Source organism: Ovis aries, chromosome X (genome assembly GCF_016772045.2).
Source record: "Ovis aries strain OAR_USU_Benz2616 breed Rambouillet chromosome X, ARS-UI_Ramb_v3.0, whole genome shotgun sequence".
NCBI lineage: Eukaryota > Metazoa > Chordata > Mammalia > Artiodactyla > Bovidae > Ovis > Ovis aries.
In genome coordinates, this window is record NC_056080.1 from 62439052 (window position 1) to 62464076 (window position 25025).

The following is a 25025-nucleotide window of genomic DNA, read 5'->3' on the forward strand; positions in this document are numbered from 1 at the left end:
CATGAGTAATGCCACAGAGAGGCATTATGTCAGCTCAAAAGGAGAAAGAATTCTTTAACTGTGAGAGTTGTCTGAAGATACGGACTTCCGTAGGAGAATGTGTGCTATGACAAGAGGTTTACAGTCAGTAGCTGGATAAGATGCGGCAGTGATGTTGGAGTGGAACTTCCAACAGCAGATAGGAAGGTGGGGTTATGATTGTCACAGTCCTTTCCATTCTTGCATGGTCATGAACCTGCCTCCTCTGCTCACCTGATTGATATGGGTCATCTAGGCTCCTTCAGAGAGCTGCTCTTGCACCAGGGACACCACTTCTGTGCTAACCAGGCTGCCCCTGGTCTTGGAGCAGGTAGCCTAAGAGGCTTGGAGGTAACTGGCCCCTCTGGAACTACACTGGCTCTGGGTTCTTATATACCTCTCCAGCTATCTCCCCTGTCGTTCCTCCAGGCCAGACCAGGCCACTCTGACTCATGGCTGCTCATTCTCAGCAGCAGGAAAGCTATTGCTTATTTTTACAGCCACTTAAGTAAAGCCATGTCACCCACCTGCATTTGCTCTGTAATGCCTCTAATCTCAGTCTGACTTAGCCAGTCCCAAAGAACTACTCCCAGAGTTATGTCCATTATCTCCCTCCCCTGGGTTGGAGAGATTGACTTTAACCTTACCCTGTTCTGATCCAACTCTTTGAAAGCCCAGAATCAGGAATAGGGGCACGTGGCTCTTTTTGGACCTGCCCACGGAGGTCCTTCACGCAATGCTACGTGTGGACTCAGTGCAGAGAGACATCAGATTAGTCATCAGAGTTAACTCCCTTCTAGTCCTGGCTTTATATTAATAGTTGATTTCTTGCATGTTTCTGAGTTGGCTGAAACAAATCCCTTTTCTGGGCCTCAGTTTCCCCTTAGGTAAAATCTAGGGGCAGGGTGGTTTACTTCTGTGCTGTGGGCTTCATCCCCAAGCCCAGCCCAGGCTGCCACTCTGCCTGCACAGTCTCTGCAGCTGCAGCTCCTGGCCAAGTGTCCCAGGGGTGCGTTAGGACAACAAGCAACAATGAAGAGAAGGTCTATTGGGAGTATTTGGATGGGAAAACAGGCCCTAGGGAGGGAAGCAAGTTGGAATCCAAGAAGGAAACTGCCAACTTTCTGGTTGGCAGGAACTGAAGCTCTCCTTTCTGGAGGGTTTTCTGGCCCCCAAAACAAGGAGTCCGGGGTGGCCTCCCTCTTCCTAAACCTTCTGGCCCTGAGTCTCGGCTGTGGGCTGTGCATGCATACACACACCCGTGCGCATTCCCGCAGCGCCCTGGGGGCCTGTACAAGTCACCTGCTTCTTCCCAGAAGAGCATAGGAATGAGAATGCCTGGGCCAGGGCTGCACGCCAGGGAGCAGGACGTTAAGGCTCTTTAGGTCCTCCCACTCCCCCCTAAACTAGCAGCTGCAGAGCCCAGGATGGGTGGGGATCCCTCTCATTTTACCCGCTCCCATTTCAAGAGTGGTTTAACAGCCCAGCCGGGAGGAGGGGTGGGATAGCCTTCTCCGCTTCCTTTTTGGGTTAATTGGTGTTCCCTCTAGTTACTCCCTGCTTCCTTCCCCTCCCAGTTCCCATAGCAACTTGGCTGTATCTGCCAGAACTTGAGTGAGCCCAGCAGCAGCCTGCTGGACGTGGGGAAGGGGCTTCTGTGGGGGAAAGAGGGCACTGCCAGGTCAAAGCTTCCACCCCACCCATCGTCTGCTGCTACTTCAAGGGTCCAGGATGCTTAAGCACAGTGTACAGGGCGTGATAAAGAAGCCTTTCCTGCCAGAGCTGGAGTTTGAAGAAAAGCCCAGAGCAGACCTGGTTCTCCTCAGCTGTCCTCCCCTCCCCACACACCTGTGTCCTGAGTTTAGAATGAAGTCACTGAAAGGACGGTCCAGTAGGAAGAACCCTGGAGTTGGAGTCGAGAAACTGGGTTTCAAGTTCCTCTCTCTGCCACTATTTAGTGTGACTGTAGACAAGTCCTTCCCCCCTTTTCTGAGCCTCAGTTTCCTCAGCTATAAAATAAAGCAAGGCTAAGATCTCTGCATATGAAAATTACCTGAGCTGTTTTGAAAAACTCTAGATGTGTAGGTTCCACCCACAAGGATTCTAACTGCTTGGTCTGGAGTGCGATGTGAGCCAAGCAGGAGCATTTTTAAAAGACAGTGATTCTAATATGCAGTCAGAATTGAGAAACGAGCAAAAGATCTCCAAGGGTCTCCCAACTGACTGCTGTCTGGTTCTGAGACATGTCTTCCTTTGCCCTGCATGCCCCGTCTCCAGCCAGCCCCACAGCTCTCGAACCTGGCTCTCTCAGCTCTGCCTCTCCCTTGTGGATGAATGCCCAGGACCCCTGCAGCTGCCTAAGCAACACAGTCCCCTCTGGCTCAGTCCTAACACTGATGAGATGAGGCAAGTGACTTAGGCCTGTCTAGGAAAGAGGGCTGCAGAGACTAAGGCAGGCTTGCTGTCCAGGTGGTCGCCCTGAAAGCCAGACTTTTCATCTGAGAAGGACTCCAGCCCCTTTTAAAGCATGTGGACCAGTGCAGTGACCTCAGCTGGCCATCTGCTGAGCCAAGGAACTGGATTACCTCTCAGCCCCTTCTTCCTCCATTCCCTTCACTAGTTCCTTGCCTGTTCCTGCCTTGCCACCCACAGGCCTGGTGTCTTCCTCAGGCAATCTGCTCGCCCACTTGTTGCCATGGTGACTCTGGGGGTGGGGCTTGAGGGAGGGTCATCTAACTAAGGAGAAAGGCCTCCCTCCCACAATCAGGCCACCCCTCTCCCTGCCTCACCTCCCTCAACTCCCTGCCTCTCTCCTAGGGCAGAGACAGGGAGTGCCAGCCACCAGTGCCTGCTGTTAGGCTAATTGCAGCTTCCTGGGAGGAGCACTGACCCTCCACTGCAACCTCCTCACCTGGAAGCAGGAATATTGAACCAGAATCGCCCAGGGAGAATCCCGAGGGGGGCTCTGAACCCCAGTGGTGGAGGACTGTGCTGTTCCACACAGTCCAGGGTGAGGGTAGAGGTAGACTCTGGGTCCAGTCTGTAGAGATTGCGGAAGAGGCTGTGGGCAGAGAGATTTCTCTTGGAACTCTGGGGCCAACAGGATGGAGGGGGCTCTCTGAGGTCCTGGGGCCCTTAGCATTACGGATTTCCTTTTGCCTTTTCTTTCTTTCTTCCCCGTATCCTTCTGCTCTTGTATCCTTCTTTCTTATCTCAGCTCTCCTCTGCTCCCATCTTCTTCACCGTCCATATTCCCATGCTGGCTCTTAAACCCTTTTTCTTCCTCCTTCCTTCTTGCCTCTCCTCTTGGCAGGCCCTCTCCCACCTCTCCTGTACCTCACCACTATCCCCTACTCTTTCTTACCCTTCATCTTCTCACCCTCACCGTACCTGTCTGCCTCCCTTATATCCTCCATCTCTCATTCCCCTGCTTCCTCCCCAGCCCTTTTGTCCCTATCCTGCAAGCACCACTGTTTCTCCCCCTCCAGCTCCTACTCTTTGTTGCCCTCTCTTTCTTCCTCTCCTGCTCCCTTGTCCTGCTGACCCCACTACCACTCTCTCCAACCCCTGAGCCCCTCTCCTACCACTCCAGCTCCCTCTTCCCCTGCCTCTTACCTTTACTTGTCCCTTTCCATCCTCCTTCCCCTCCCTTCTCACTCCATTGCACAGACCTTTTATCCTAATAATTTCACTCTTAAGAGTTTATGTAAATAAAATTTAACACAAGTGTTTGAGAGAGATGTGTATAGAACTATTCACTGAAGCATTGTTTGTGATAATGAAAACCTGGAAATAAATGTCCATTTACAAGAAATTGGTATCCTTTGCATTTCATTCATACAAAACCATTCTCTGTTCTTCCAACACATTGTACATTGCACTCACGTCCGTACCTTTGCTTAAGCTGTTGCCTCAGTCCAAAATGCCCTTTTGTCTCTGTCCCATCTCTGCCCTTCCCATCTAAAATCGTACTTTGAATCCCTGCTCAACTCTTTTCCCCTTATTGAAATCTTTCCCAGCTTTCCTCTTTGCTTCCCTCCCATGGCCAGTGATTTAACTTCTCTTATAGAAAATGTGCCATAGTTTCAAGTTAGATGAAACCGGAATTTCTCTGAGAGTAGGGACATGTCCTCATATATTTGTCTGGTTCATTCCATGAACAGTTGTGTTTTTTTACATATATTGCACTTAGTACACAATGGTCAGTAAGACACGCCTACATCTGCTTTCATGCAGCTCACATTTTAGTGAGGCTGACAGAGAAAAACAAAACAAGGATGCAGACAAACTCCTACTTGTGGCAAAGAGACAGTTAAGGAAAAGAATGACGAGGGGGCACTGTCTAGCCAGAGTGGTCAGAAAGGCCCGCTCTGAGGAGATAACATTTGAACTGAGGCTTCAAAGTTGAGAAGGACTCCGGCAGACCAGAAATGGGGAATCAAGAGCATATCAGGCCAAGAGAACAGTGTGTGCCAAGGCCCCAAGGTGGGAAGAAGTAGGGCATGTTCAAGGAAAAGAAAGAAAGCCTCAGCATGTGGAGCATGATGAGCTGGAAGGGAGAGGGAGAAAATGAGGTTGGAGAGACAGACAGAGGCCACAGTATGCAGGAATTTGAAGTCTGTGGTTGAAAGTTTGGATTTTATTCTAAATGCATTCAAGGATATGAAGCAAGGGAGTAACATGATCAAATGTCATATTGAGATCCCTCTTGTGTAAACAGTAGATCGGAAAGAGCGAAAGCGGAGGCAGTGAGGCCACATAGGAGACTCACACAGCTGACAGCTGACAGTGGCCTGCACAGAGCCACGGACATAGAGGGAGACTTGGTGTGCCTTGCTGATAGACTGTGTGTGGGAAAGCCTGTTAAGAGAGACATGGTGGCCGACACCCAAGTTTCTGGCTTGAATATTCAGATGCATGGTTGTGACACTTAGCTGAAGTGGTCAAGACAGTGATGTGGGCAGATTTGGAGTTTAAAAAAAAAAGAAGACAGGAACTGAATTTTAAGATTTAGAGCATGTTAAATTTGAGAGGCCAGTGAGATAGCAAAGCCGTGTTCCTCAGGAGGATAATTTGCACCACAACCCACTACCACCATTCCCCACCACCACACCCCTGACCCCACTTTGGAAAAGGCTAGTGTGGGGTTACATTGCCAAAGTCCAGGTTCACAGTGGAGTTATTTGCATTTGAGTGTACATGTTTAATGTCTGTGTAAGAAGCTCTGACCATGTTACTCAGAGTGTGGTGGAAAGGCCTCTGGAAGCACAATGACCCGGACCCTTGTTCCAAAGACAGATTCCTGAGCCCTCCTCAGTCCTCTCGAAGCTGAATTGGAGGGGCCATCTGCCTATTTAACAAGTATCCCAGGGGATTCTGAGGCACACTGAAGTCAGAGAGCCATCACTACAAGGAGCAACTGAAGACATGGGGACTGGATGTGGGCATGGCTCTGGGCATCCTGTTAAAATACAGGTGTGACTTGTCAAGTCTGGGGCAGGGCCTGGGAATCTGCACTTTTCACAGGCTCCTCGGTGATGGTGATGCTGCTGGTCTAGGTCCACACTCTATAGCAAGAAGTTAGATCAGTGGTTCTCAGTGGGAGATGGTTTTGTGTCCCTGGCCCCCCACCCTGCTCAGGGGATATTTGGCAATGGGCAGAGACAATGGGGAGGTGGAGGATGTTACTGGCAACTGCTGGGTAGAGGCAAGGAATGCTGCTCAATATTCTACAGTGCACAGAACAGCCCTCACTACAAAGAATCCTGCAGTCCAAAATGTCAAGAGTGTCACCATTGAGGAACTCTGGTCTTGATGATAGCCAAAGAGTACAGTGCAGGAAACCTTTCTTAGCTAGGACCCAGTGCCTGGCAGGAGAGAGCTAGATGAGGGGCAGAAAGTAGACACGTGAAGTGAAATGGCCAAGCAAAGTTTGAAGCAAATAAATGTGGTGTCTGCTCCGCTCCAAGGCCGAAGCCAACAGGACAGAGTATGGATTAAGTAGAGCTTGAAGGCACATCTGGTGCTTAGAAAGGCAGATTCCTCTTTTTATTAGAAAATAACCCTTCGCATTGGTACTGCACTATAGAATTTATAAAACATTTTCATACATGTCATAATATTTGATCCACACAACACCTTAATCAGATAGAGCAAAAATTATCCTCTCCATCTCTTTTCTTGAGTTTAGAAGCTTAACACCGTCAGCCAAAGAAATGTTTGCTGAATGGAAAGCAAGTGAAATTTACCTCAATATAAGTAACCTCAGGGAGGTCAGGACATCTCTTGGGACCAGCTATAAAATGGTGCAGTTGGTTGGGATGACTGGTAAGACCTTTTCCAGCTCAGATACAGGAGTCATTTTGTGATTTTACCAGTGAATAAATTAAAAGTCTTCGGTCACTACAGACTGGGGACTATGAGTTCTGGCTATGAATGTGAGATTTGGGGTAGGAGGTAGTGGTTTTGACCCAAACCCTTCTTCCCCAGCCCCTGATCTTAGGGTTGGCTTAGTAAGCACACAATACCTTCCCCCAACAGACTACAGGTACACCCCTCCTCATCACTTTCCTCTGACGCCGGAAGGGGCTGGCACCTGGGCTGACGCTCTTTCCTCTCCCCACAGGCTGTCTACAAGGCCTGGCTGTGCTCAGAATACTTCAGCGTGACCCAGCAGGAATGCCAGCGCTGGGTGCCCTGCAAGCAATACTGCCTGGAGGTGCAGACCCGGTGCCCCTTTATCCTCCCTGACAATGAGGAAATGGTATACGGAGGGCTCCCTGGCTTTATCTGTACAGGTAAAGACAGGGCCCTGGGAGAGGGCGGAGGCGGGCCAAGGCAGGCACCAGGCTAGGCTTGTGGTCGGGGAGGACAACAGGGAAGCTGGGTTAGGGGAAGGTTAGTGGCTGCCGGAGTGGGTAGTGAGGCCCCAGGTGGGATGAAGTAGAATAGGGCCAGGGAGTTATCCCAGAGAAACTATCTGAGGTCCCTGGGAGATAGTGTCCAGAAAGGGATGGTACTAAGGGACAGGGGGAAGAGTCTTGGGCAGGACTGCCAGAGCAGCCCCAGCTTTGACAATCACCTCTCTCAGAAAGGCATAGCCAGCAGCCCCCTTAGCACCCCACCCTGCCTTCCTTATCCATTGGCAGGGTTGCTGGATACTTCACCAAAGCGGCCAGAAACCAAGTGCTGTGACGTGCAGTGGGTCTCCTGCGAGTCGGAGAAGAAGAAGTTCAAAGAGTCTGAAGCCCCCAAAACCCACCACCAGCAATTCCACCACTCTTATTTCCACCACTACCACCAACAGTACCACCACTACCACCCCCGCCACGAGCCCCCAGGCCGTCTCGGCCACAAGCCCTCCCTGCTGCCGGTTTCTGGGGGCTCCCGCCTCAGCCCCAGCAGGATCCGGCTCTACATCCTTGTCCTCGTGCTCCTGCATACCATGGTGTCCTTCTCCAGCAGCCAGAGTGGTGGGGGACCGGGCCTGGAGGCACTGCCTGCCCTAGACGAGGGCCTGGCTCGGGAAGAGTGACCGCAGGGAGGGAGATCAGACCTCCACCACGCGCCGACATCAACTCCAGCCCCCCCCCCAGGGGGAGGGGGAGGGGGCCCCTCCCATGGGAGGTGTAGGACCAGGTGGGGGGCGGGGGAAATGGGGGATCACACATCACCCCCGACCAACCCCCACCCCAAAAGCAGCTCCAGCAGAGCCGCCAAAGGGCCCCAGGAAACTGCAAAACTCATCTGGGAGAAAAAGGCAGGAGCGGCAGGCGCCCCCCCAGGCTCCATATATGGAGCTTAGCCAAAAGAAAAGGGGAGGGGGTGGGGGCTGGAAATGCCCACCCCTACTGAGAGCCCTGACCCCAGGGAAGAAGGCTGCTCATCTGGTCTTGGCCCTGCAGGGAATGTTGGGGGGCACAGAGGGGAGAAACTCTTTTCCCCCTCTGCATTCCTTTTGTTGCCACGATCCTTAATTCCCTCCTGCCCATACTCCTACCGGCAATGGCAGACGATGCAGTGGCCTTCCTCATGCTCCAGCGCCCCTTGTCCCATGGCAGGGGGGGCCCCGCCACAGGGAAGGACCAGGCTGGGACACGAGGCGTATGCAGTTGCAGCTAGGTCGGGGCCCCAGTTAAGCTGTGCCCCAGCACCCTAGGTGATAGGAATAGTGGAGGGTGGGAGTGGAGAGGAGAGAGGAACACAGAGGGCTTAAAAAGATGGCTGAATGGCCTGTCGCCACCTGGCCCTGGGGAAGCAGATGATCAGTGTTGAGGCAGGCTCAAGGACACCGCCCCAAATCAGAAAAGGCTGCAAAAGGAGCCCTCTGGGGAAAGAGCACAGGGACTGGGGTCTTGGGCCTTGAAACAGAAGGCTGAGGGCGCACGGTCAGACTGCCACTGTCTGAAGGGCCATATCTTACAGAAGGTGCACATACTCCCAAGGGCCACTCTTGCCCTGGAGATCTTGGCCTTGGGGCCAAAGATGTTTCCATTTCTGATCTCCACGGGGAGGAGGGACTTAAGCCCAAGAGGGTCAAGCCTGGCCTGGGTCCCCAAACTCCCCCAACTCATCCTAGCCCAGGCCTCCATGAAGGAAACCCTGGTGGTGTTGCCCCAGGGCTTTCCAGAGATGAGCCTCCCCATCCCCAGCCTGTCCCCATTCCCAGCCTACCAAAGAGTATTTATCCCTTCCGATCCCTGACCCCATGCGTTACTATCCTAATTGTGGAACCACCCGACTGCTCCTCACCCTATAGCAGGGTCCCCTAATCCAGCCACCCTTGCCCCTTACTGGAGAAAGTCCAGAAACTGGCAAGAGGACCCACTGGATAAAGACAATGTGCTGTGGTCCCTTGGCCAAGAGACTTGAAGAGTTTAGTCAGGCTACAGTGCTGCACGAGAGAAGAGGCCTGCAGAGACCTTTGGGGGCCATCAGCCTCGTGCTGATCTCCTGGGAGTGGAAGGCCTGGGACATCTACAAACCAACAGGCACAGACAAGAAAGGGAGGCACAACTATGTTTCTGGGACAGGCCAGGTGGCTTTCAGTGCCAGAAGGGCCTGTGTCTGGGATGAGATGCCAGTGAGTTAGGTGGGGTGGTGGGGAGTGGTGGACCTGGAGCTGCATTAGGCAAAACCAAGAGGGGGATAGCTGGAATTGGTTGGCTGAGGGATAAATAAGAGACCTCAGTAGTAGAGAGGGAATCATTCAGGGGCCTCAGCAGGGTCCCCAAATAGGCTTTGTGACACTGCAGAGCCCTCCCATGCCAGGTTTCTCATTTCTCACAGCGTGTCCCTCCACCCACCCCCAGCCCTGTTCCCTGCCCACACACTCCCTGTTCGGCCTTCAGCATTTCAGGCCTAGCCACATACCCCATCCCTAGAGTGCTCTTTTCAGCTGGGGAGGGTAAGAGGTGCTGGCTCCTTTCCAGAGATGCTTCTGTAGATGTGAGAGACCCTAGGTACTGCCTTCTAATTCCTGCATCCTCAAGAGGGGAAAAGGGACTGGGAAGTAAAGAGGGGGGGGGGCCTTAGGGCCCCAGGAAATGGACCCTTGGAGACTTCCACCCTTTCTTCCCCCTCACCAAGTGCCCAGGAGACCCCTGGCTCAGACCAGCCCAGGGCCTTGCCCAGTGGCAGGGGAAAGGGGCACCTCACTCCACTTTGAAGTCATTTGACTGTCCCCATCCACCCCACTGCCCAGATCTTCTACCACCCCTCCAGTTGCCTCTGCCCTTCGTCACAGGCAGCGGAGCTGGGCAGCTTTCTTACGCCATTTTCTACACTGTGCTTCATGAGTAGGACTTTCTTGCACTAGTTCCTATGACTGAGTCTCCAAGTCGGATTCTTAGTAGTCCCCATCCCTTCCTCCCTCACCTGGCTATGATTCACTTGTTGCCCTACCCCTGCCTCTGTGTTTCGGTGAGAGTCTGTATGTGTACTGCTTTCTGTTTTGTTGCACTGTGGGGCAGAGGCCTCTCTGCTCTTGTTTAACCCCATAAAGAAATAAATGGTAAAGAGTTGATGATAACCCTCTCTTCATGGTTTTGTTCCATGGCGTCAAAATTGCCAGAGGAAAAAGTCTATGGCTTGGAAAGGAGGCGGGACCAGGAGATGCTGACCCCTCTGCCCCGCTGCTTGTTGGCTCAAGTCTCAGAAAAAAAGAGTAACCTCTGTAGCAGGCCATTCTAGAGAAGGGAGTCCAAATTCAACCTCCAGCAGGGATCAGGCAGATAAGTGTGAGCGAAGGAAGTGGGCCAGGCTGGGCTGAAGTACAGACACCGAGGCTGGAAGTGGTGACAAGCGCAAGGTGCAGACGTCTACATGGACAGCTCAAGTCAGGGACTGACTTGTGGGAATATGGGCCCAATGATGACAGGTCATCTCATTCTTCAAGGGATATCAAGACTTGAGATTTTTATGTGAAGCCTTGAATGTTGAAATGTTGGCTCAAGTGTAAAACAAAAAACCCACATACCTCTCTGTGGGCTAAATATGCAGGCCCCACATGGCCTAGGGATTAGCAGTTTTTCACCTTCATGGTAGCCTTTGTTCCTAGTCTCCCAGCCTCATCTCTCCCGCACCACCTCACCAGGCCCATCTTCCCATCCCAGGTGGGAAAGCGCTCAGGTAGCAGAGGAGAGGCAGCGGACAGAGGCGTCCCCCACAGCCACATTCTCACACACCCGGGCCAGGGGAGAGTGCGACCTGGGAGAGAGTCTTGGTGTCCTCACTGAGCTGCCGAATTTCTTCACTGAGAAAACCCAAGTCCCCCAACTCCCCCAGAAAGCAGCAGAGCACGGAGTTTAGGGCGCAGTCTCTGGACTCCGAGTTCACAACTTGCCATGAGTTCCTTGACTTCTTGAGCCTTAGTGTCCTTATCTAGCCGAGTTATTGTGAGAGTTAGATGATAGATATCAAGGGCTCTGCACAACAGCTGGCATGAAGGAGCTGCTGAACGGTGGGCCATTATTATTGTCATCAGTCTCAGTCTCTCAACTCTTTCCTTGACCTCCACCTAAAACAGTCACCAAGTTCTGTCAACTCTTCCGGTGTGATGTGTCGAGTCCATCCCCTCTTTCCCACCCCTGCCTCCCCGCTTGCCCACTTCAGGCCCTCTGCAACTTCTGCCTGGTATACTACAATACCTCCCAACTAATCTCTTGTTCAGTTGCTCTGATTCTCACCCATCTTCCCCAGCACTACATGCTTTGGCACTGAAGAGGCACACTATAAATATTTTGTGAAAGAACTGCTGTGGTAAAATACACATCCAGTCTTCCCAAAGAGAACATATTACACCTATGAGCAAAAACATCAGATGGCTCCACATTGCCTATAGAATCAAGTTCAAACTTCCTAGCAAGACTTTCAAGGCTCTTTGGATTCTGATTCCCATCCAACCAGTCTGAGACTGTCAAGCACTCCCATCCCATACACCTTTCACTGAATGAGCGCTGCACCTTCTCACCTCTTGTCCTTGGCTCACATGGTTTCTTCTGACCAGGATGTCTTTGCTCCATCTCTACCCATCACTGCCTTAGCTCGCTTTCAAAGTCCAGCTCAAATGCCACCTCTACTGCAAAGAGTTCCTTATTCCCCTTCTCCCAGGCCAAACACTCTCTTCTCTTCTGTACTTCTACACCACTTTGTACCTGAATCATGGTACTTATCACATCCTGCCTGTATTCGACTTAGTCATTCTTTCATTCAAAACATACCTATCAAGGAGTTACTATAAGTCAAGTACCATGCTATGTGCTGGGAATACAGCAGTAACAAGACATAGACATGTTATTGGTCCGCAAGATAACATGATGTCATGTGCTCAGCAACTTACCATAACATTCAAGTTTTTGTCTCACCACATGTCCATGAGGGACCAGGCTCTCATGACCAAAGCACAGGAAAGTAAGGCACGGGACTGGGGGAGGCTATGTACCCACAGTGCCAAGAGAGTGAAGGGCACAACGGCTTTGCCAAAGAAGTGACCCTACCAGCCCTCCCAGCCCTTTGACTCCTGGATTTTGCCCTGCAGCTGCTCCTTCATCCTGGGCCTGGGCCCTGGTGTGCTTCAGAGAAGTCCAACTGTAGGCAGCCTCAGTCTCTTACAGTCTCAGCCTGTGCAGGAGAGGTGGCAGCAGCCACACCCCTGGCCATGCTGCAGAATCACCTGGAGAGTTTCCACTCTGGTCTCACCAGCAGAGATTCGGATTGAATTAGTCCAGGTTGGGGTCCCGGCTTCAGTATTGTTTAACAAACTCTACAGGAGGTTCTAATGTGCAGCCAGGCATGCCAATCACAGGATGAAGAGATGATTGGGGCTACGTGAAGTCCTTGTTATTCTCAGATAAGTGGTGCTAGAAAAAGACCTCTTACAATGAGTCCATTTGAAGTGGGGACCAATATTTCACAACAGAGAGGGGGAAAAGGAAGAAAGGGTTTGATTGTAACTTTATGACTTTATCTTGAAAAATAAAATGAAAAGGTGAGAAACATCATTATTTAAATTTAAAAAGTGTAAATAATTGCAAATATGCACTAATTCTTTGAACAAAGAATGAATCAATCATTGGGGGATGACAGTCTTCTTGCCCAAAGCGCATGACAATACGATATTGACTTTTGCCACACAATCATAAAGTTTTGTTTTGTTTTTCCAAAATTAGAGAGCTTCTTCAGTTATCCCTAGGACCTCCTGTAATCCTTTACGAGTTTAATCATTCTCTTTGAAGCCTTGATCCTGTCATTACCCAGGTCAATTTTCTTTTCTGACAGTGGTAGTGACTGGTCTATCTCTGCCAAATCCCATTTTCAAGGACTTTACATGACATTAGATAGAGATTGTCTTCTGTGTCACTCTCATTGTCTTCATGAAACCCTGAATCTTTTTCAAGACCTGCAGTTTCACTCTGAAATTCATTAGCATCGCATAATACTAGCAATTAACAAGAGGCTGAAAAAGACCTTAGCATAATGGGTTTGGATAAACAGTATTAGGCTATGAAGTGGGGGCAGAGGGACTTATGTGTAGGACTCAATTAGTGAATATTTAGTGCTAATAATGACTTTACCTTTCATAAAGTCACTTTTCCTTTTTGGACTTTTTTTAAACTTTATAATATTATTTTTATTTTTTTATTTTTCATTTACACTTAATATCCTAGCCTTCATTTGCCTACATATGTGTTTTGTTTTGTTTTGTTTTTTTACTTTACAATATTGTATTGGTTTTGCCATACAGCAACATGAATCCGCCACGGGTGTACATGTGTTCCCAGATCTACTTATCTCTAACATGAATGGATAGGGTTAGATGTTTTTATAAAAACTAAATAAATTTTAAAAAAATCAAATAAATTAGCATATGAAGTAGTATATATGATAGCATTAAGTACAGTGTCTGGTGAAGAGGAAGAACTCATAATCCCTTCTTTTCCTTCCCTCCAAAAACATGCTTAGATTCTTTCAGAAGACCCCGAGGGACAAAGAAGGGGAAAGGAGGAATGCATCAGAGTAACTAGAAGGGAGACCCAGGACTTCTGCCCTAGGCCACAGTCTCGATCTTACTATGATTCCCTCCTGTCACATTCTCTGCGGAGGGTCATAGAGATCTAGTCACTAAACACTGAGCACTGATTAGACTGTTTAGGGGTGTAGAGTGGGAGTCCAAAGATCACTCAGATAGGGAAAGTGCCCTCAGGAAACTTCTGGGTTGGTCAGGAAGAAAACTCATGAACTGAAATCACTCAAAAATACCTCTAGGTACATATACACAATGGAGTATTAGCCATTAAAAAGAATACATTTGAATCAGTTCCAATGAGGTGCATGAAACTGGAGCCGATTATATAGAGTGAAGCAAGCCAGAAAGAAAAATACCAATACAGTGTACTAACACATATATATAGAATTTAGAAAGATGGTAATGATAACCCTGTATGCGAGACAGCAAAAGAGACACAGATGTATAGAACAGTTTTGGACTCTGTGGGAGAGGGAGAGGGTAGGATGATTTGGGAGAATGGCATTGAAACATGTATAATATCATATAAGAAATGAATCACCAGTCTAGGTTCGATGCAGGGTGCAGGATACTTGGGGCTGGTGCACTGGGATGACCCGGAGGGATGGTACGGGGAAGGAGGTGGGAGGGGGGTTCAGGATTGGGAGCACGTGTACACCCGTGGCGGATTCATGTTGATGTGTGGCAAAACCAATTCAATATTGTAAAGTAAAATAATAATAATTAAATACCTCTAGAAGAAAACAAAAACAAAAAAAGACCAAAAAAAAAAAAACCCTCTAGAATCTATGACAATTTCTCCCACCTCCATTTAGACCAGGCCACCATCAACTCTCTTCTGGACCACTGCAATGACTTCCTAACTGGTCTCCCTGCTTCCAACTTTGCATCCCACGCCCCCACATACACACATAGTCCACCCATAGGGATCTTCCAAAAATGCAAATCAGATCATGTCTTTCCCCTGCTAAAACCTTCCAGTAGTTTCCCACCTTAATTGATGGGAAGCCCCTGACCAGGGCCCACAGAACCCTGCATATCCTGTCGCTTGCCCACCTCCAATCCCCCAGTACACTCCCTTTGGTATCCTTCAGTCGCTGGGCCTCATTTCTTTTCCTCTGATACACTAAGCCTGTTTCTGTCTCAAGACCTTTCTATGTGTCCTTCCTCAGCCTGAAATGTTCTTCCCTTAGATTTTTGCATTACTGACTCTTTCTTGTTATCAGATCTAAGCTCACATGTCACTTTCTCAGAAAGGCCTTTCCTGACTCTTCTAGGTATGGTACTGCCCTTCTTGCCCCCAGACACTGCATCATACCACTTGTTTCTCCATGATCAAGCGCTGGTAACTATTTGAAATGATCTTGTTTATACATCATCTTTCTTGTTCATTGCCTCGCTTTCATTTCAACGTAAGCTCTGAGTAAACAAGAGTTTTCTGTCTGCTCCCTGCCTCCCCAGTGCCTTAGAAAATCTTCACTGCCTGAATGGATGTTGATGCAGATGAGTGGTTCATCTGGGTAAGAGTGAGTGGTGCTTGAATGTGTGGAGTGGATGGCAAGAGATGAAGACTGAAACACAGCCTGAGGTCAAAATGTGGAAGGTCTTGAAGGTCACGCTAAGAAATGTGAACTTTATACGGGGACCCACGAGGACCATGGAAGATGGTTGAGATTAAGAGGAGTATTATTATCAGCTGACCTGAAGAAAGATTCACTTAGTGCCACCTGCCGGGTGGATTGGTGAGCGAAGCGAATGGGGGCCCTGGTCCACTCAGCTCCCCCCACTCTTCTGGGGCCACTCAAGAGCCCTAACTGCCGTTCCCCGACACTGGCCGCTGGGTGGCGCTGTGGCTCCTCCTACCCGGGCAGGAGGCGCCAGGGAGGCGGAGGCGCAACCGCCGAACCGGGCCTTGGCGCGGGGGGTCCGTCGGCGCCTGCCCAGCGGGCTCTTCCTAGTGCGCCTAGTTCTCCCTCCTCCGCGCTGCTCCACGTCCAGGCCCGTCCCGCCCCAGCCCCCATCCTCACCCCCATTCCACCTCCACCCCAGCCCCGGGGGCCCCCTCTGCCTCTGGCGCTCCTTGGCTTTCCGACCCGCCAGGCCAAAGTGGGGCCAGAGGCGGGCGGGCCAGAGGCTGGGGGCCGAGCGGAATGCAGGGACTCGTGAGGTCCCGGGGGCGCCCTCCCTTTTCAGCCCAATCGGTCTTCAAGTCTCCCTGGACCCCAGGGATAGAGCCACCTCCCTGAGCGCCCGGCCACCCAGTCCAGCCAGACCCGAATTAAAGCGATATCAGGGATACAGGGATAGCCTTTTGTTGAAAAGAGGCCCCAGCTATGAAAGGGCCAATTCCTCGTTTGTGTGAACAGCCCTGCTTTACCTCTCGGCCCCCTGAAACTAGAAATCATTCATCCGGGACTCCTCCTTTGGCCCCTTCTACTCCCCTTCTATAGGCCCAGATATCTGATAACTCTATGTATATTATATATCCTAAACTGATCCTGCCATCCTTGTCTGCCCAGTGCCTCATTACCGCCCAACAGGCCTCCCTGCCTCCAGCCTCCCTGCCCCTGCAGCCCAGACTTCTTGCACAGGACTAGGAGAATCCTGGAGCACGTCTGGCATCCTGCCCATCTAATGGCTCCCATTGCTTGGAAAAATGGAAAGCTGGCGTTCAAGACCCTCCACTGACCTCACTATTTTGGCCTCTCCTCAACTTACATCTAGAGTAAAAGCCCTACCCCTGGTATGCTGCCCTGAGTAGAAGAGGAGCTAGAAGGGGAAGTGAACACAGTGGGAGGCTCTGTGGGGCTCTGTACAGCTTTGAACAGCTTTAACTCGTGATCACACTGTCACAGCTGGAGAGATGCAGAGAACGGAGCACCTGCCTCCCCTAGAGCAGCAGTCCCCAAACTTTTTGGCGCCAGGGACTGATTTCGTGGAAGATAATTTTTTTCCATGGAGCAGGGGTGGAGGGGGATGGTTTGGGGATGATTCAAGCGCATTTTAGTTATTGTGCACTTTATTTCCATTATTATTACATCAGCTCCCCCCTCAGATCATCAGGCATTAGAAACTAGAGGCTGGGAACCACTGCCCTAGAGCATAAGAACATATCCATGTTTATTCCTTTGCCCCCTCTCTTTGTCTCCTTCATCCCATGGATCTGTTCTACTCTCCTGCCATCTCCCTGTCCCCCTTTGCAACCACACTGCCCACTCCTTTATGCCCCCTCTTGCTGGTCCATGAGGCTCTTTCTCAACAAGGGCACACCATCCTTTCACAAAGTGGTTGATGACATGCATGACCGGGTTTCCTCATGATGTTCAGTCTCACTTTCAGCAGTTTCTTCTTGAGTAACTTAATATTCGCAGATGCTAAGACTACAGGTTGCTCTTGGTGAGTAAAGGCTAGAGATGTCTATATTGAATTTAGCCTTGTTGAACCCGGCACATAAACGTGCGATTTAACAAGGAAAAGCATACAAGTGAACAGGAAAATTGGCAAAGGCAGATGTATTGGCAAACAAAGCACTGATGTTTAATTCTAGGCTGCCCGGTGCCCTTGAAATTTGTGCCCAGAGTTAGCTATGGCTCATTCATGGTCTTAAAAGTGGCCTGATAGATGAAAGAACTTGGGATCAAAAACATAATCCTGAGAAGGGTGGAATAAGAGGAGGCAGCTCATCTTCCCTGACTGCATCTCAGGGTAGCTTCCCCAAAGAAATGACAGCTTTCTGTTCCCCAAACAAGCTCTACTGCTAAGAATACCCTCCTCCATTTGCACTGAACATGTACACACAGTGTCTTGTGCTCCTCACAATAACCTTGTGCAACAGGGATTATCATTTTGAGTTTACAGATGAAGAAACTGAGGCTCAGAGAGGCTACAATCCCCACCCTCACACCTACCATCCCCCAAAGAAAGAAAACCATAAATAAAATGAAGAGCAAAAGGCCGGGACTAGAAGCCAAGAATTCCATCTCCCAGACCAGTGCCAGCACCCTTTTACCCACCGTTTGGTGACCTATTGAGGACCCAAAGGTAAGCCAGCTGGTCTGTTTTCAAGAGTGGTTGAAAATGCAGGCTGTGTGAGTGAAGTAGAGGAAGGGGCTTTTACCTGGACCCTGGGTTGTGCTGACACCCACCCTGGCTCTGAACATTAAGGTTTACAGGACCAACAAAGCAAGAACCAGCCTTGCCAGACAGCCTCTAAAGCCAAGATCTGCAATCAGAGGCTTCCAAAGACATTTTGTTCAGTTTAGCAGTGTTGGTCTGTGTGGTGCTTAAATTTGACTTTGCTTCCCTCAATAAGAGGTTTAATAAGAATGCTAAATGAAAGTTCAGTGAGAAGATAGTCATTAAGAGCATGGCCCAGGTTTGCCTCCTGACTCTGTCCCTTGTTCTGTATTACTCTGGGAAGGTTACTTAAAACTCTCTGTGTCTCCGCTTTGCTCATCTGTGAAATGGAGATACACCATAGCCCTCCACCTCATAGATCTACAGCAATTTTTGAGTTAGGATATCTAAAGCACCTAGGACAGTGCCTGATATATAGCAAGTGCTATATACATGTTTGCCGTTACTATTACTATTTTTATTGTCTATAAATTGAGGCGTGTTCACATAAAATCCGTATTTCTCTCTTCTTAAAATGTCAGCAGTTCTGATAGTACTGGGCCTCCATTGCCTGCTGGAACAGAATTGGCCCTCTTCAGATGGAGTGCACCGTTGCTTAGTAAACTACTTGGCAAAGTCACTACTACAGTCATTATTCCACGTCCAAGTGTATTTAAGTTAGTTTCACTCTGCTCCTTCCTGCCTGGGCCACCTCGTCTACTCTGGTTGGCTTGGCTTTACTCAACCTCTGTGGAGTCCAGGTTTGGGCTGCCTCCTTGGCACCTAGAAGTGAAGCCTTCTGAGCATTTCAGCTGAAGTGAAAACGGGTTGGCAAGAGCAATGATCAGAAGACCAGGACTTAAAAACCATACTTCTCCAAAAGCGTTTCTCCCAGTCATCTGGCAGAGGGGGAACTCCAAAGTGGGCAGAGTACCTGCATCTGAGTACCCTCCCAACCAAGGTACTCCTCCTTTACCCAACCAAAGGTCTCCAGTTCAATCCAACAGACTTCTTTCTTTTACCTTTCTCTCTTTCAAAAGTTTGCGTGAAGCCCTGGGCCAGTGTAAAGGTCTGGAGGTACTGGAGAAGCAAGGTAAAGGAGACAAAGCGCCTGGCTTCTAGAGACTCACAGTCTAGATTCTGGAAAAGTCTGAGTTGGAAGGACTCTCGAGGGTTAACTGAGGTGATGATGGCTTTCCCTCAGAGTTCTGTGCAGGCCTCAGGCTTAAGAGATGTGCTTTAGGTGTTCTGCAAACATTGGATGTGTTGGTAGATATCAGACAGGAACCCTTTATTTCAAATCACTAATTTAATCAAAATTGCCCCGTAACTCTGATTGATTTATATTCTAATAAGGTAAATGAGATAAATTTGAACTCAATAAAAAAAGTGGGAAAGTGGGGAAAGTGTTAATTCTTTAGTTGCGTATGACTCTCTGCGATCCCGTGGACTGTAGCCTTCCAGGCTCTTCTGTCCATGGGATTCTCCAGGCAAGAATACAGGAGTAGGTAGCCATTCCCTTCTTCAGGGGATCTTCTCAACCCAGGGATCAAACTCAGGTCCCCTGCATTGCAGATTCTTTGCTGACTAAGCCACCAAGGAAGCCCATTAAACACATTTTTATTCACAAAGCACTGCTTTGATCTGTTTTATGTAGTAGGGTTCTGTGTAAGAGTTCATGAAAAGTGGGAAGGTTCAGCTGCTTTAAAAGGTTCCTGTCTGACAGAAAAGGAAATAAATCCATAGGAAAGGAAAAGACTTACCTAAGGTCACCCAGCCTGGTCCAGAAGCAGGGCCCCCTGCCAACCAGTACTAGGTGATGCCTACTATAAGTATGGAATACAAAATCCAATTTAAGAATTGCATTGGGTTAGGAGCATCATCGGAGAGGGCAATGGCATCCCACTCCAGTACTCTTGCCTAGAAAATCCCATGGATGGAGGAGCCTGGTAGGCTACAGTCCATGGGGTCGCTAAGAGTCAGACACGACTGAGCGACTTCACTTTTTCTTTTCACTTTCATGCATTGGAGAAGGAAATGGCAACCCACTCCAGTGTTCTTGCCTGGAGAATCCCAGGGATGGGGGAGCCTGGTGGGCTGCCGTCTATGGGGTCGCACAGAGTCAGACACGACTGAAGCAACTTAGCAGCAGGAGCAGCAGGAGCATCCTTCCCTGTGCGATCTTAGCACGGCTAGAACAGATCATGGCTCCAGGATACTTTGGAGCTCAACCATTTTCTCCATCATATGACTTACTTATGGGGTCTGAGCATTCGACAGTCCCCAGGTGTAGGCTTCTTTCTGTCAGAGGCACCACCCTTCTGCTTGCTCTGTTTTCTGGGGCATCCTGAGGTTCCTTCAAGCCCGAGCCTGGGCTAGGAAAGCCAAAGTTTATTACTTGTTCAATATAGCTTGGCTCCCAAAGGCTGGATCTGAGCACTGAGCCTCTTGCCTACCCTTCATTGGATCTTGCAGCCCTTGCCATGTTCCTGCTCGTTCCACACCCTTCCTCCCAGGCGTTGGACCCTTCAACCCTCACTTGCTGGCAGACATTCATATGGACCCTCCCCTTTAGTCACCACTCCCCCTGAAACCACTACTGCTGCCTCAGACCTCCTGCCTTTTATCTTGCCCCAGAAGCTGAGCCCTCTGGTCCCTTAATTGTTTGGGTTGTGCTTTTCTGAACTCACTCCAATTGAGCTCTATAAATTGAAGATAATTGGACTGTCTCGTTCAGGTTATGAGTCCCTGGGGCAGTGTCTTCTGGGTCTGGTACAGCCCTGCCCAGAAAGGGTGGGAGCCAAGGGGAGGGGCACAGGGGAGACCAGCCTAGGGGTCTGGCTCAGACCCCTGGGGAGAAAGCAGAGGGTCAAGGTACAGGCATTCCTCCACCTGCTAAGCTTTGGAGCCTCAATATGCTTGCCCTGTTCCTCCCAGGCCAGTAACTGTGTGAGAGGCCAACTCTTCACCAACAATGATGTTGGCAGCAGTTGTGTGGTATATAAAATTGTTTTTCAAATACTGTCCAAGAAGTTCTAAAATTCTACACAAAAGATCCTCCTTGGAGGACTCCTGAGTGAGTCACCAGTGAAGAAGTAGAAGCTTATAGGAGGAAACCCAGATTGAAAAGAACCCTGGGCAACTTGCCCCTCAGTGAAAGGGCTCCGTTCCATACAATAACATCTCCCCAGGTAAGTTGATGCTGCCACCTATCTTGGAAGGTTGACTTGGCCACATCCAAGGTATCCAGGGATATAGGATTTATTGTTGCTCTAAGAGGTGGTTACAGTAAGGATTGAGGGGCTAAAATGATAATGTTTTGCTCTACACTCATGACTCCCTTTCTGCCCATCATCTCATGATGTCATGCTGTCATGATACTGCAGTGAGCCAGGACACATCCTAGAGCAGCCCTCTGGCCATTAGCCTTGGATGCGGGACATGCTCACTCCCCACCACTACCAAGGTCGTGCTCCAATGGCTCATCCCTTTGCACTTCCCACTGTGCCAAAAACTTCCCATTGCTGTCCAGTTCCTGAAGGTAAGAGAACCCACATCATATCTTCGGAGCCTGGCACAAAGTAAATGTCTGTTAAATAAATGAATGTGAGTTAATGAATGCAGAATTATGGTCTGAATTCTTCCATGCTTTACACCTCAACAGAATCCATCTCCTTCCTTCCTTTGTGTGTCTAACATCATAGCATTTCCTCAGAGGAAGTGACAAGGGGAGGTATATTGCCTGTTCTCTTGTCTCCAGTTGAGACTGTATTTATATGCTCCCGAGTAGAAGGTCTTTTAGGGTTTCCACGGCTGAAAGGGAAGCAGCTGGGCTATGGTTGAAAGAACACTCAAGCTCAGAATCAGAAGCCCTGTTATGAGATCGTTGTTCTTGCACTCACTAGCTAGAACTAAATTGCAAGAGAAGGTATGAGGCTGAAAAGTAGGAATAGGCTTTGTGCATCACTTGAGAGAGAATTTGGACCTCCATTCATTCAACAAAACTTTCCTGAAGATCTAATCGCTCTGGGTGCTGTGTGAAGCAATCATTGAGGAGCAAGACAATAGACAAGGGAACAAATTAGAAGGCCTTATCATTATCTAGGGCAAAATGTAAAGACTGAAAGTGGTAGCAGCAGAGAGCAGTAGAAACATTGAAGAGCTATTTAGGAAGTAGAATTGATAGGATTTGAGGGACAGAGGGCAGTCTAGGCAACTACACTACACCTGGGTTTTTGTTGTGAGAGACTTAGTGGATAATAGTATCACCAATAAACCTGAGAAACAGTGGGCTCTGGTTTCATAGTTTGATAGGAGAAGACTCAGGGAAGTTAAGAGCTTTTTTGGGACATGTAAAATACTAGGAGGAGAAGGAAGAGAGAGCCAATAGACAACTGGATATACAGGTTTAGAGCTCGGGCAAAAGGCTCGACTGAAATGAGAGTCTGAGAACTCTTTGGTATGAAGTTAGCTAAGGAGAAGGTCCCCTTCATGGATCACAGCCTTGTCGTGGCAAAGGGGCTTGCATAACTCAATGAAGCTATGAGCCATGCCATGCAGGGCCACCCAAGATGGAAGGGTCATGGTGGAGCATTCTGATAAAAAGTGGTCCACTGGAGGAGGGAATGGCAAACCACTCCAGTATTCTTACCCCGAGAACCCCATGGACGGTACGAAAAGACAAAAAGATATGACACCAGAAGATGAGCCCCTCGGGTCAGAGGTGTCCAATATGCTACTGAGGAAGAGTGGGGGACAACTACTAATAGCTCCAGAAAGAAGGAAATGGTTGGGCCAAAGCAGAAATGACGCTCAACTGTGGATGTGTCTGCTGATGAAAGTAAAGTCTGATGCTGTAAAGAACAATATTTGCATAGGAAGCTAGAATGCTAGGTCCATGAATCAAGGTAAATTGGAACTGGCCAAGCAGGAGATGGTAAGACTGAACATCAACATCTTAGAATCAGTAAACTAAAATCGACGGGAATAGAATTTAATTAAGATAACCATTACATCTACTACTGTGGGCAAGAATCCCTTAGAAAAAATGAAGTAGCCCTCATAGTCAACAAAGAGTCCGAATGCAGTGAAAGTGAAAGTGAAAGTCCCTCAGTCGTGTCCAACTCTTTGCTACCTCATGGACTGACTATACAGTCCATGGAATTCTCCAGGCCAGAAAACTGGAGTGGGTATCCTTTCCCTTCTCCAGGGGATCTTCCCAACCCAAGGATCAAACCCAGGTCTCCCGCATTGCAGGCGGATTCTTTACCAGCTGAGCCGCAAAATACTTGGATGCAATCTCATAAATGACAGAATGATCTTGGTTAACTTCCAAGGCAAACCAGTCAATGTCACAGTAATCCAAGTCTATGTCCCAACCACTAATGCCAAAGAAGCTGAAGTTGAATGGTTCTATGAAGACATACAAGACCTTCTAGAACTAACAGTAAAAAAAAGATGCCATTTTCATCATGAAAGTGTTAGTCACTCAGTCATGTTTTACTCTTTGCAGCCCCATGGACTGTAGCCTATCAGGCTCTTCCTTCCATGGAATTTTCCAGATAAGAATATTGGAGTGGATTGTCATTTCCTTCTCTAGGGGACCTTCCCAACCCAGGTATCAAACCTATATCTCTTATGTCTCTGGCATTGGCGGGTGGATTCTTTACCACTAGTGCCACCTATCATAGGGGACTGGAATGCCAAAGTAGAAAGTCAAGAGATAGCTGGAGTAACAAGCAAGTCTGGCCTTGGAGTACAAAATGAAGTAGGGCAAAGGCTAACAGAGTTTTGTCAAAAAAAAAGACTGGTCATAGCAAACATCCTGTTCCAACAACACAAAAGATGACTCTACACATGGACATCACAAAATGGTTAGTATCAAAATCAGATTGATTATGTTCTTTGAAGCCAAAGATGGAGAAGCTCTGTACAGTCAGCAAAACAAGACCTGGAGCTGACTGTGGCTTGTATCATGAGCTCCTTATTGCAAAATTCAGGCTTAAATTGAAGAAAGTAAGGAAACCACTAGGTCATTCAGGTATGACCTAAATGACAGTAGAAGTGACAAATCGATCCAAAGGATTAGACCTGGTGACCGAGTGCCTGAAGAACTGTGGACAAAGTTTCATAACATTGTACAGGAGGCGGTGACCAAAACCATCCCAAAGAAAAATAAGTGCAAGAAAGCAAAGTGGTTGTCTGAGGAGACTTTACAAATAGCTGAAGAAAGAAGAGAAGTGAAAGCAAGGGAGAAAGGGAAAGATATATCCAACTGAATGCAGAGTTTCAGAGAATAAGTAGCAAGAAGAGATAAGAAGGCCTTCTTAAGCAAACAATGCAAAGAAACAGAGAAAAACAATAAAAGACTAGCAATCTCTTCAAGAAAATTGGAGATAGCAAGGGAACATTTCATGCAAGGATGGGCATGATAAAGGACAGAAACTGTAAGGACCTAATGGAAGCAGAAGAGATTAAGAAGAGATGGCAAGAATCCACAGAAGAACTATACAAAAAAGGTCTTAATGACCCAGATAACTATGATGGTATGATCACTCACCTAGAGCCAGACATCATGGAGTGTGAAGTCAAGTGGGCCTTAGGAAGCAGTACTATGAACAAAGCTAGTGGAGGTGATGGAATTCCAGCTGAGCTATTTCAAATCCAAAAAGATGATACTGTTAAAATGCTGTACTCAGTATGTCTGCAAATTTGGAAAACTCAGCAGTGGCCACAGGACTGGAAAATGTCAATTTTCATTTCAATCACAAAGAAGGGCAGTACCAAGGAATGTTTAAACTACCAGACAATTGCACTCATTTTGCATGCTAGGAAGGTTATGCTCAAAATCCTTCAAGCTAGGCTTCAGCAGTACATGAACCAAGAACTTGCAGATGTACTAGCTGGAAAGGCAGAGGAACCAGAGATCAAATTGCCAACATTTGTTGGATCATAGAGAAAGCAAGGGAATTCCAGAAAAACATCTACTTTTGCTTCATTGACTATATTAAAGCCTTTGACTGTGTGGATCACACAAATCATGGAAAGGTCTTAAAGAGATAGGAATACCAGACCACCTTATCTGCCTCCTGAGAAACCTGTATGTGGGTCAAAAAGCAACAGAACCTTACATGGAACAACTGACTGATTCAAAATTGGGAAAGGAGTACAACAAGGTTGTATATTGTTACCCTGTTTTACCTGTATGCAGAGCACATTCTGGGAAATGTCAGGCTGGATGAATCACAAGCTGGAATCAAGATTTCCAGGAGAAATATCAATAACCTCAGATATGCAGATGACACCAGTTTAGTGGCAGAAAGTAAAGAGGAACTAAAGAGTTTCTTGATGGTGTGACAGAGGACTG

The 25025-nt window shown here is 48.5% G+C and overlaps 1 protein-coding gene across 1 annotated transcript in view; it reads left to right on the top strand.

Annotated features, from left to right (window-relative positions):
* The window catches only part of NALF2 (NALCN channel auxiliary factor 2), a 29287-nt gene extending 19239 nt beyond the window's left edge, over positions 1-10048 (top strand). The window contains exons 2-3 of the mRNA XM_027963140.3: positions 6644-6815; positions 7167-10048. Of these exons, the coding sequence (XP_027818941.1) occupies positions 6644-6815; positions 7167-7552 (558 nt within the window). The 3' untranslated portion in view covers positions 7553-10048. The remainder of the gene's footprint in view (positions 1-6643; positions 6816-7166) is intronic.
* Positions 10049-25025: the final 14977 nt, after the last annotated feature.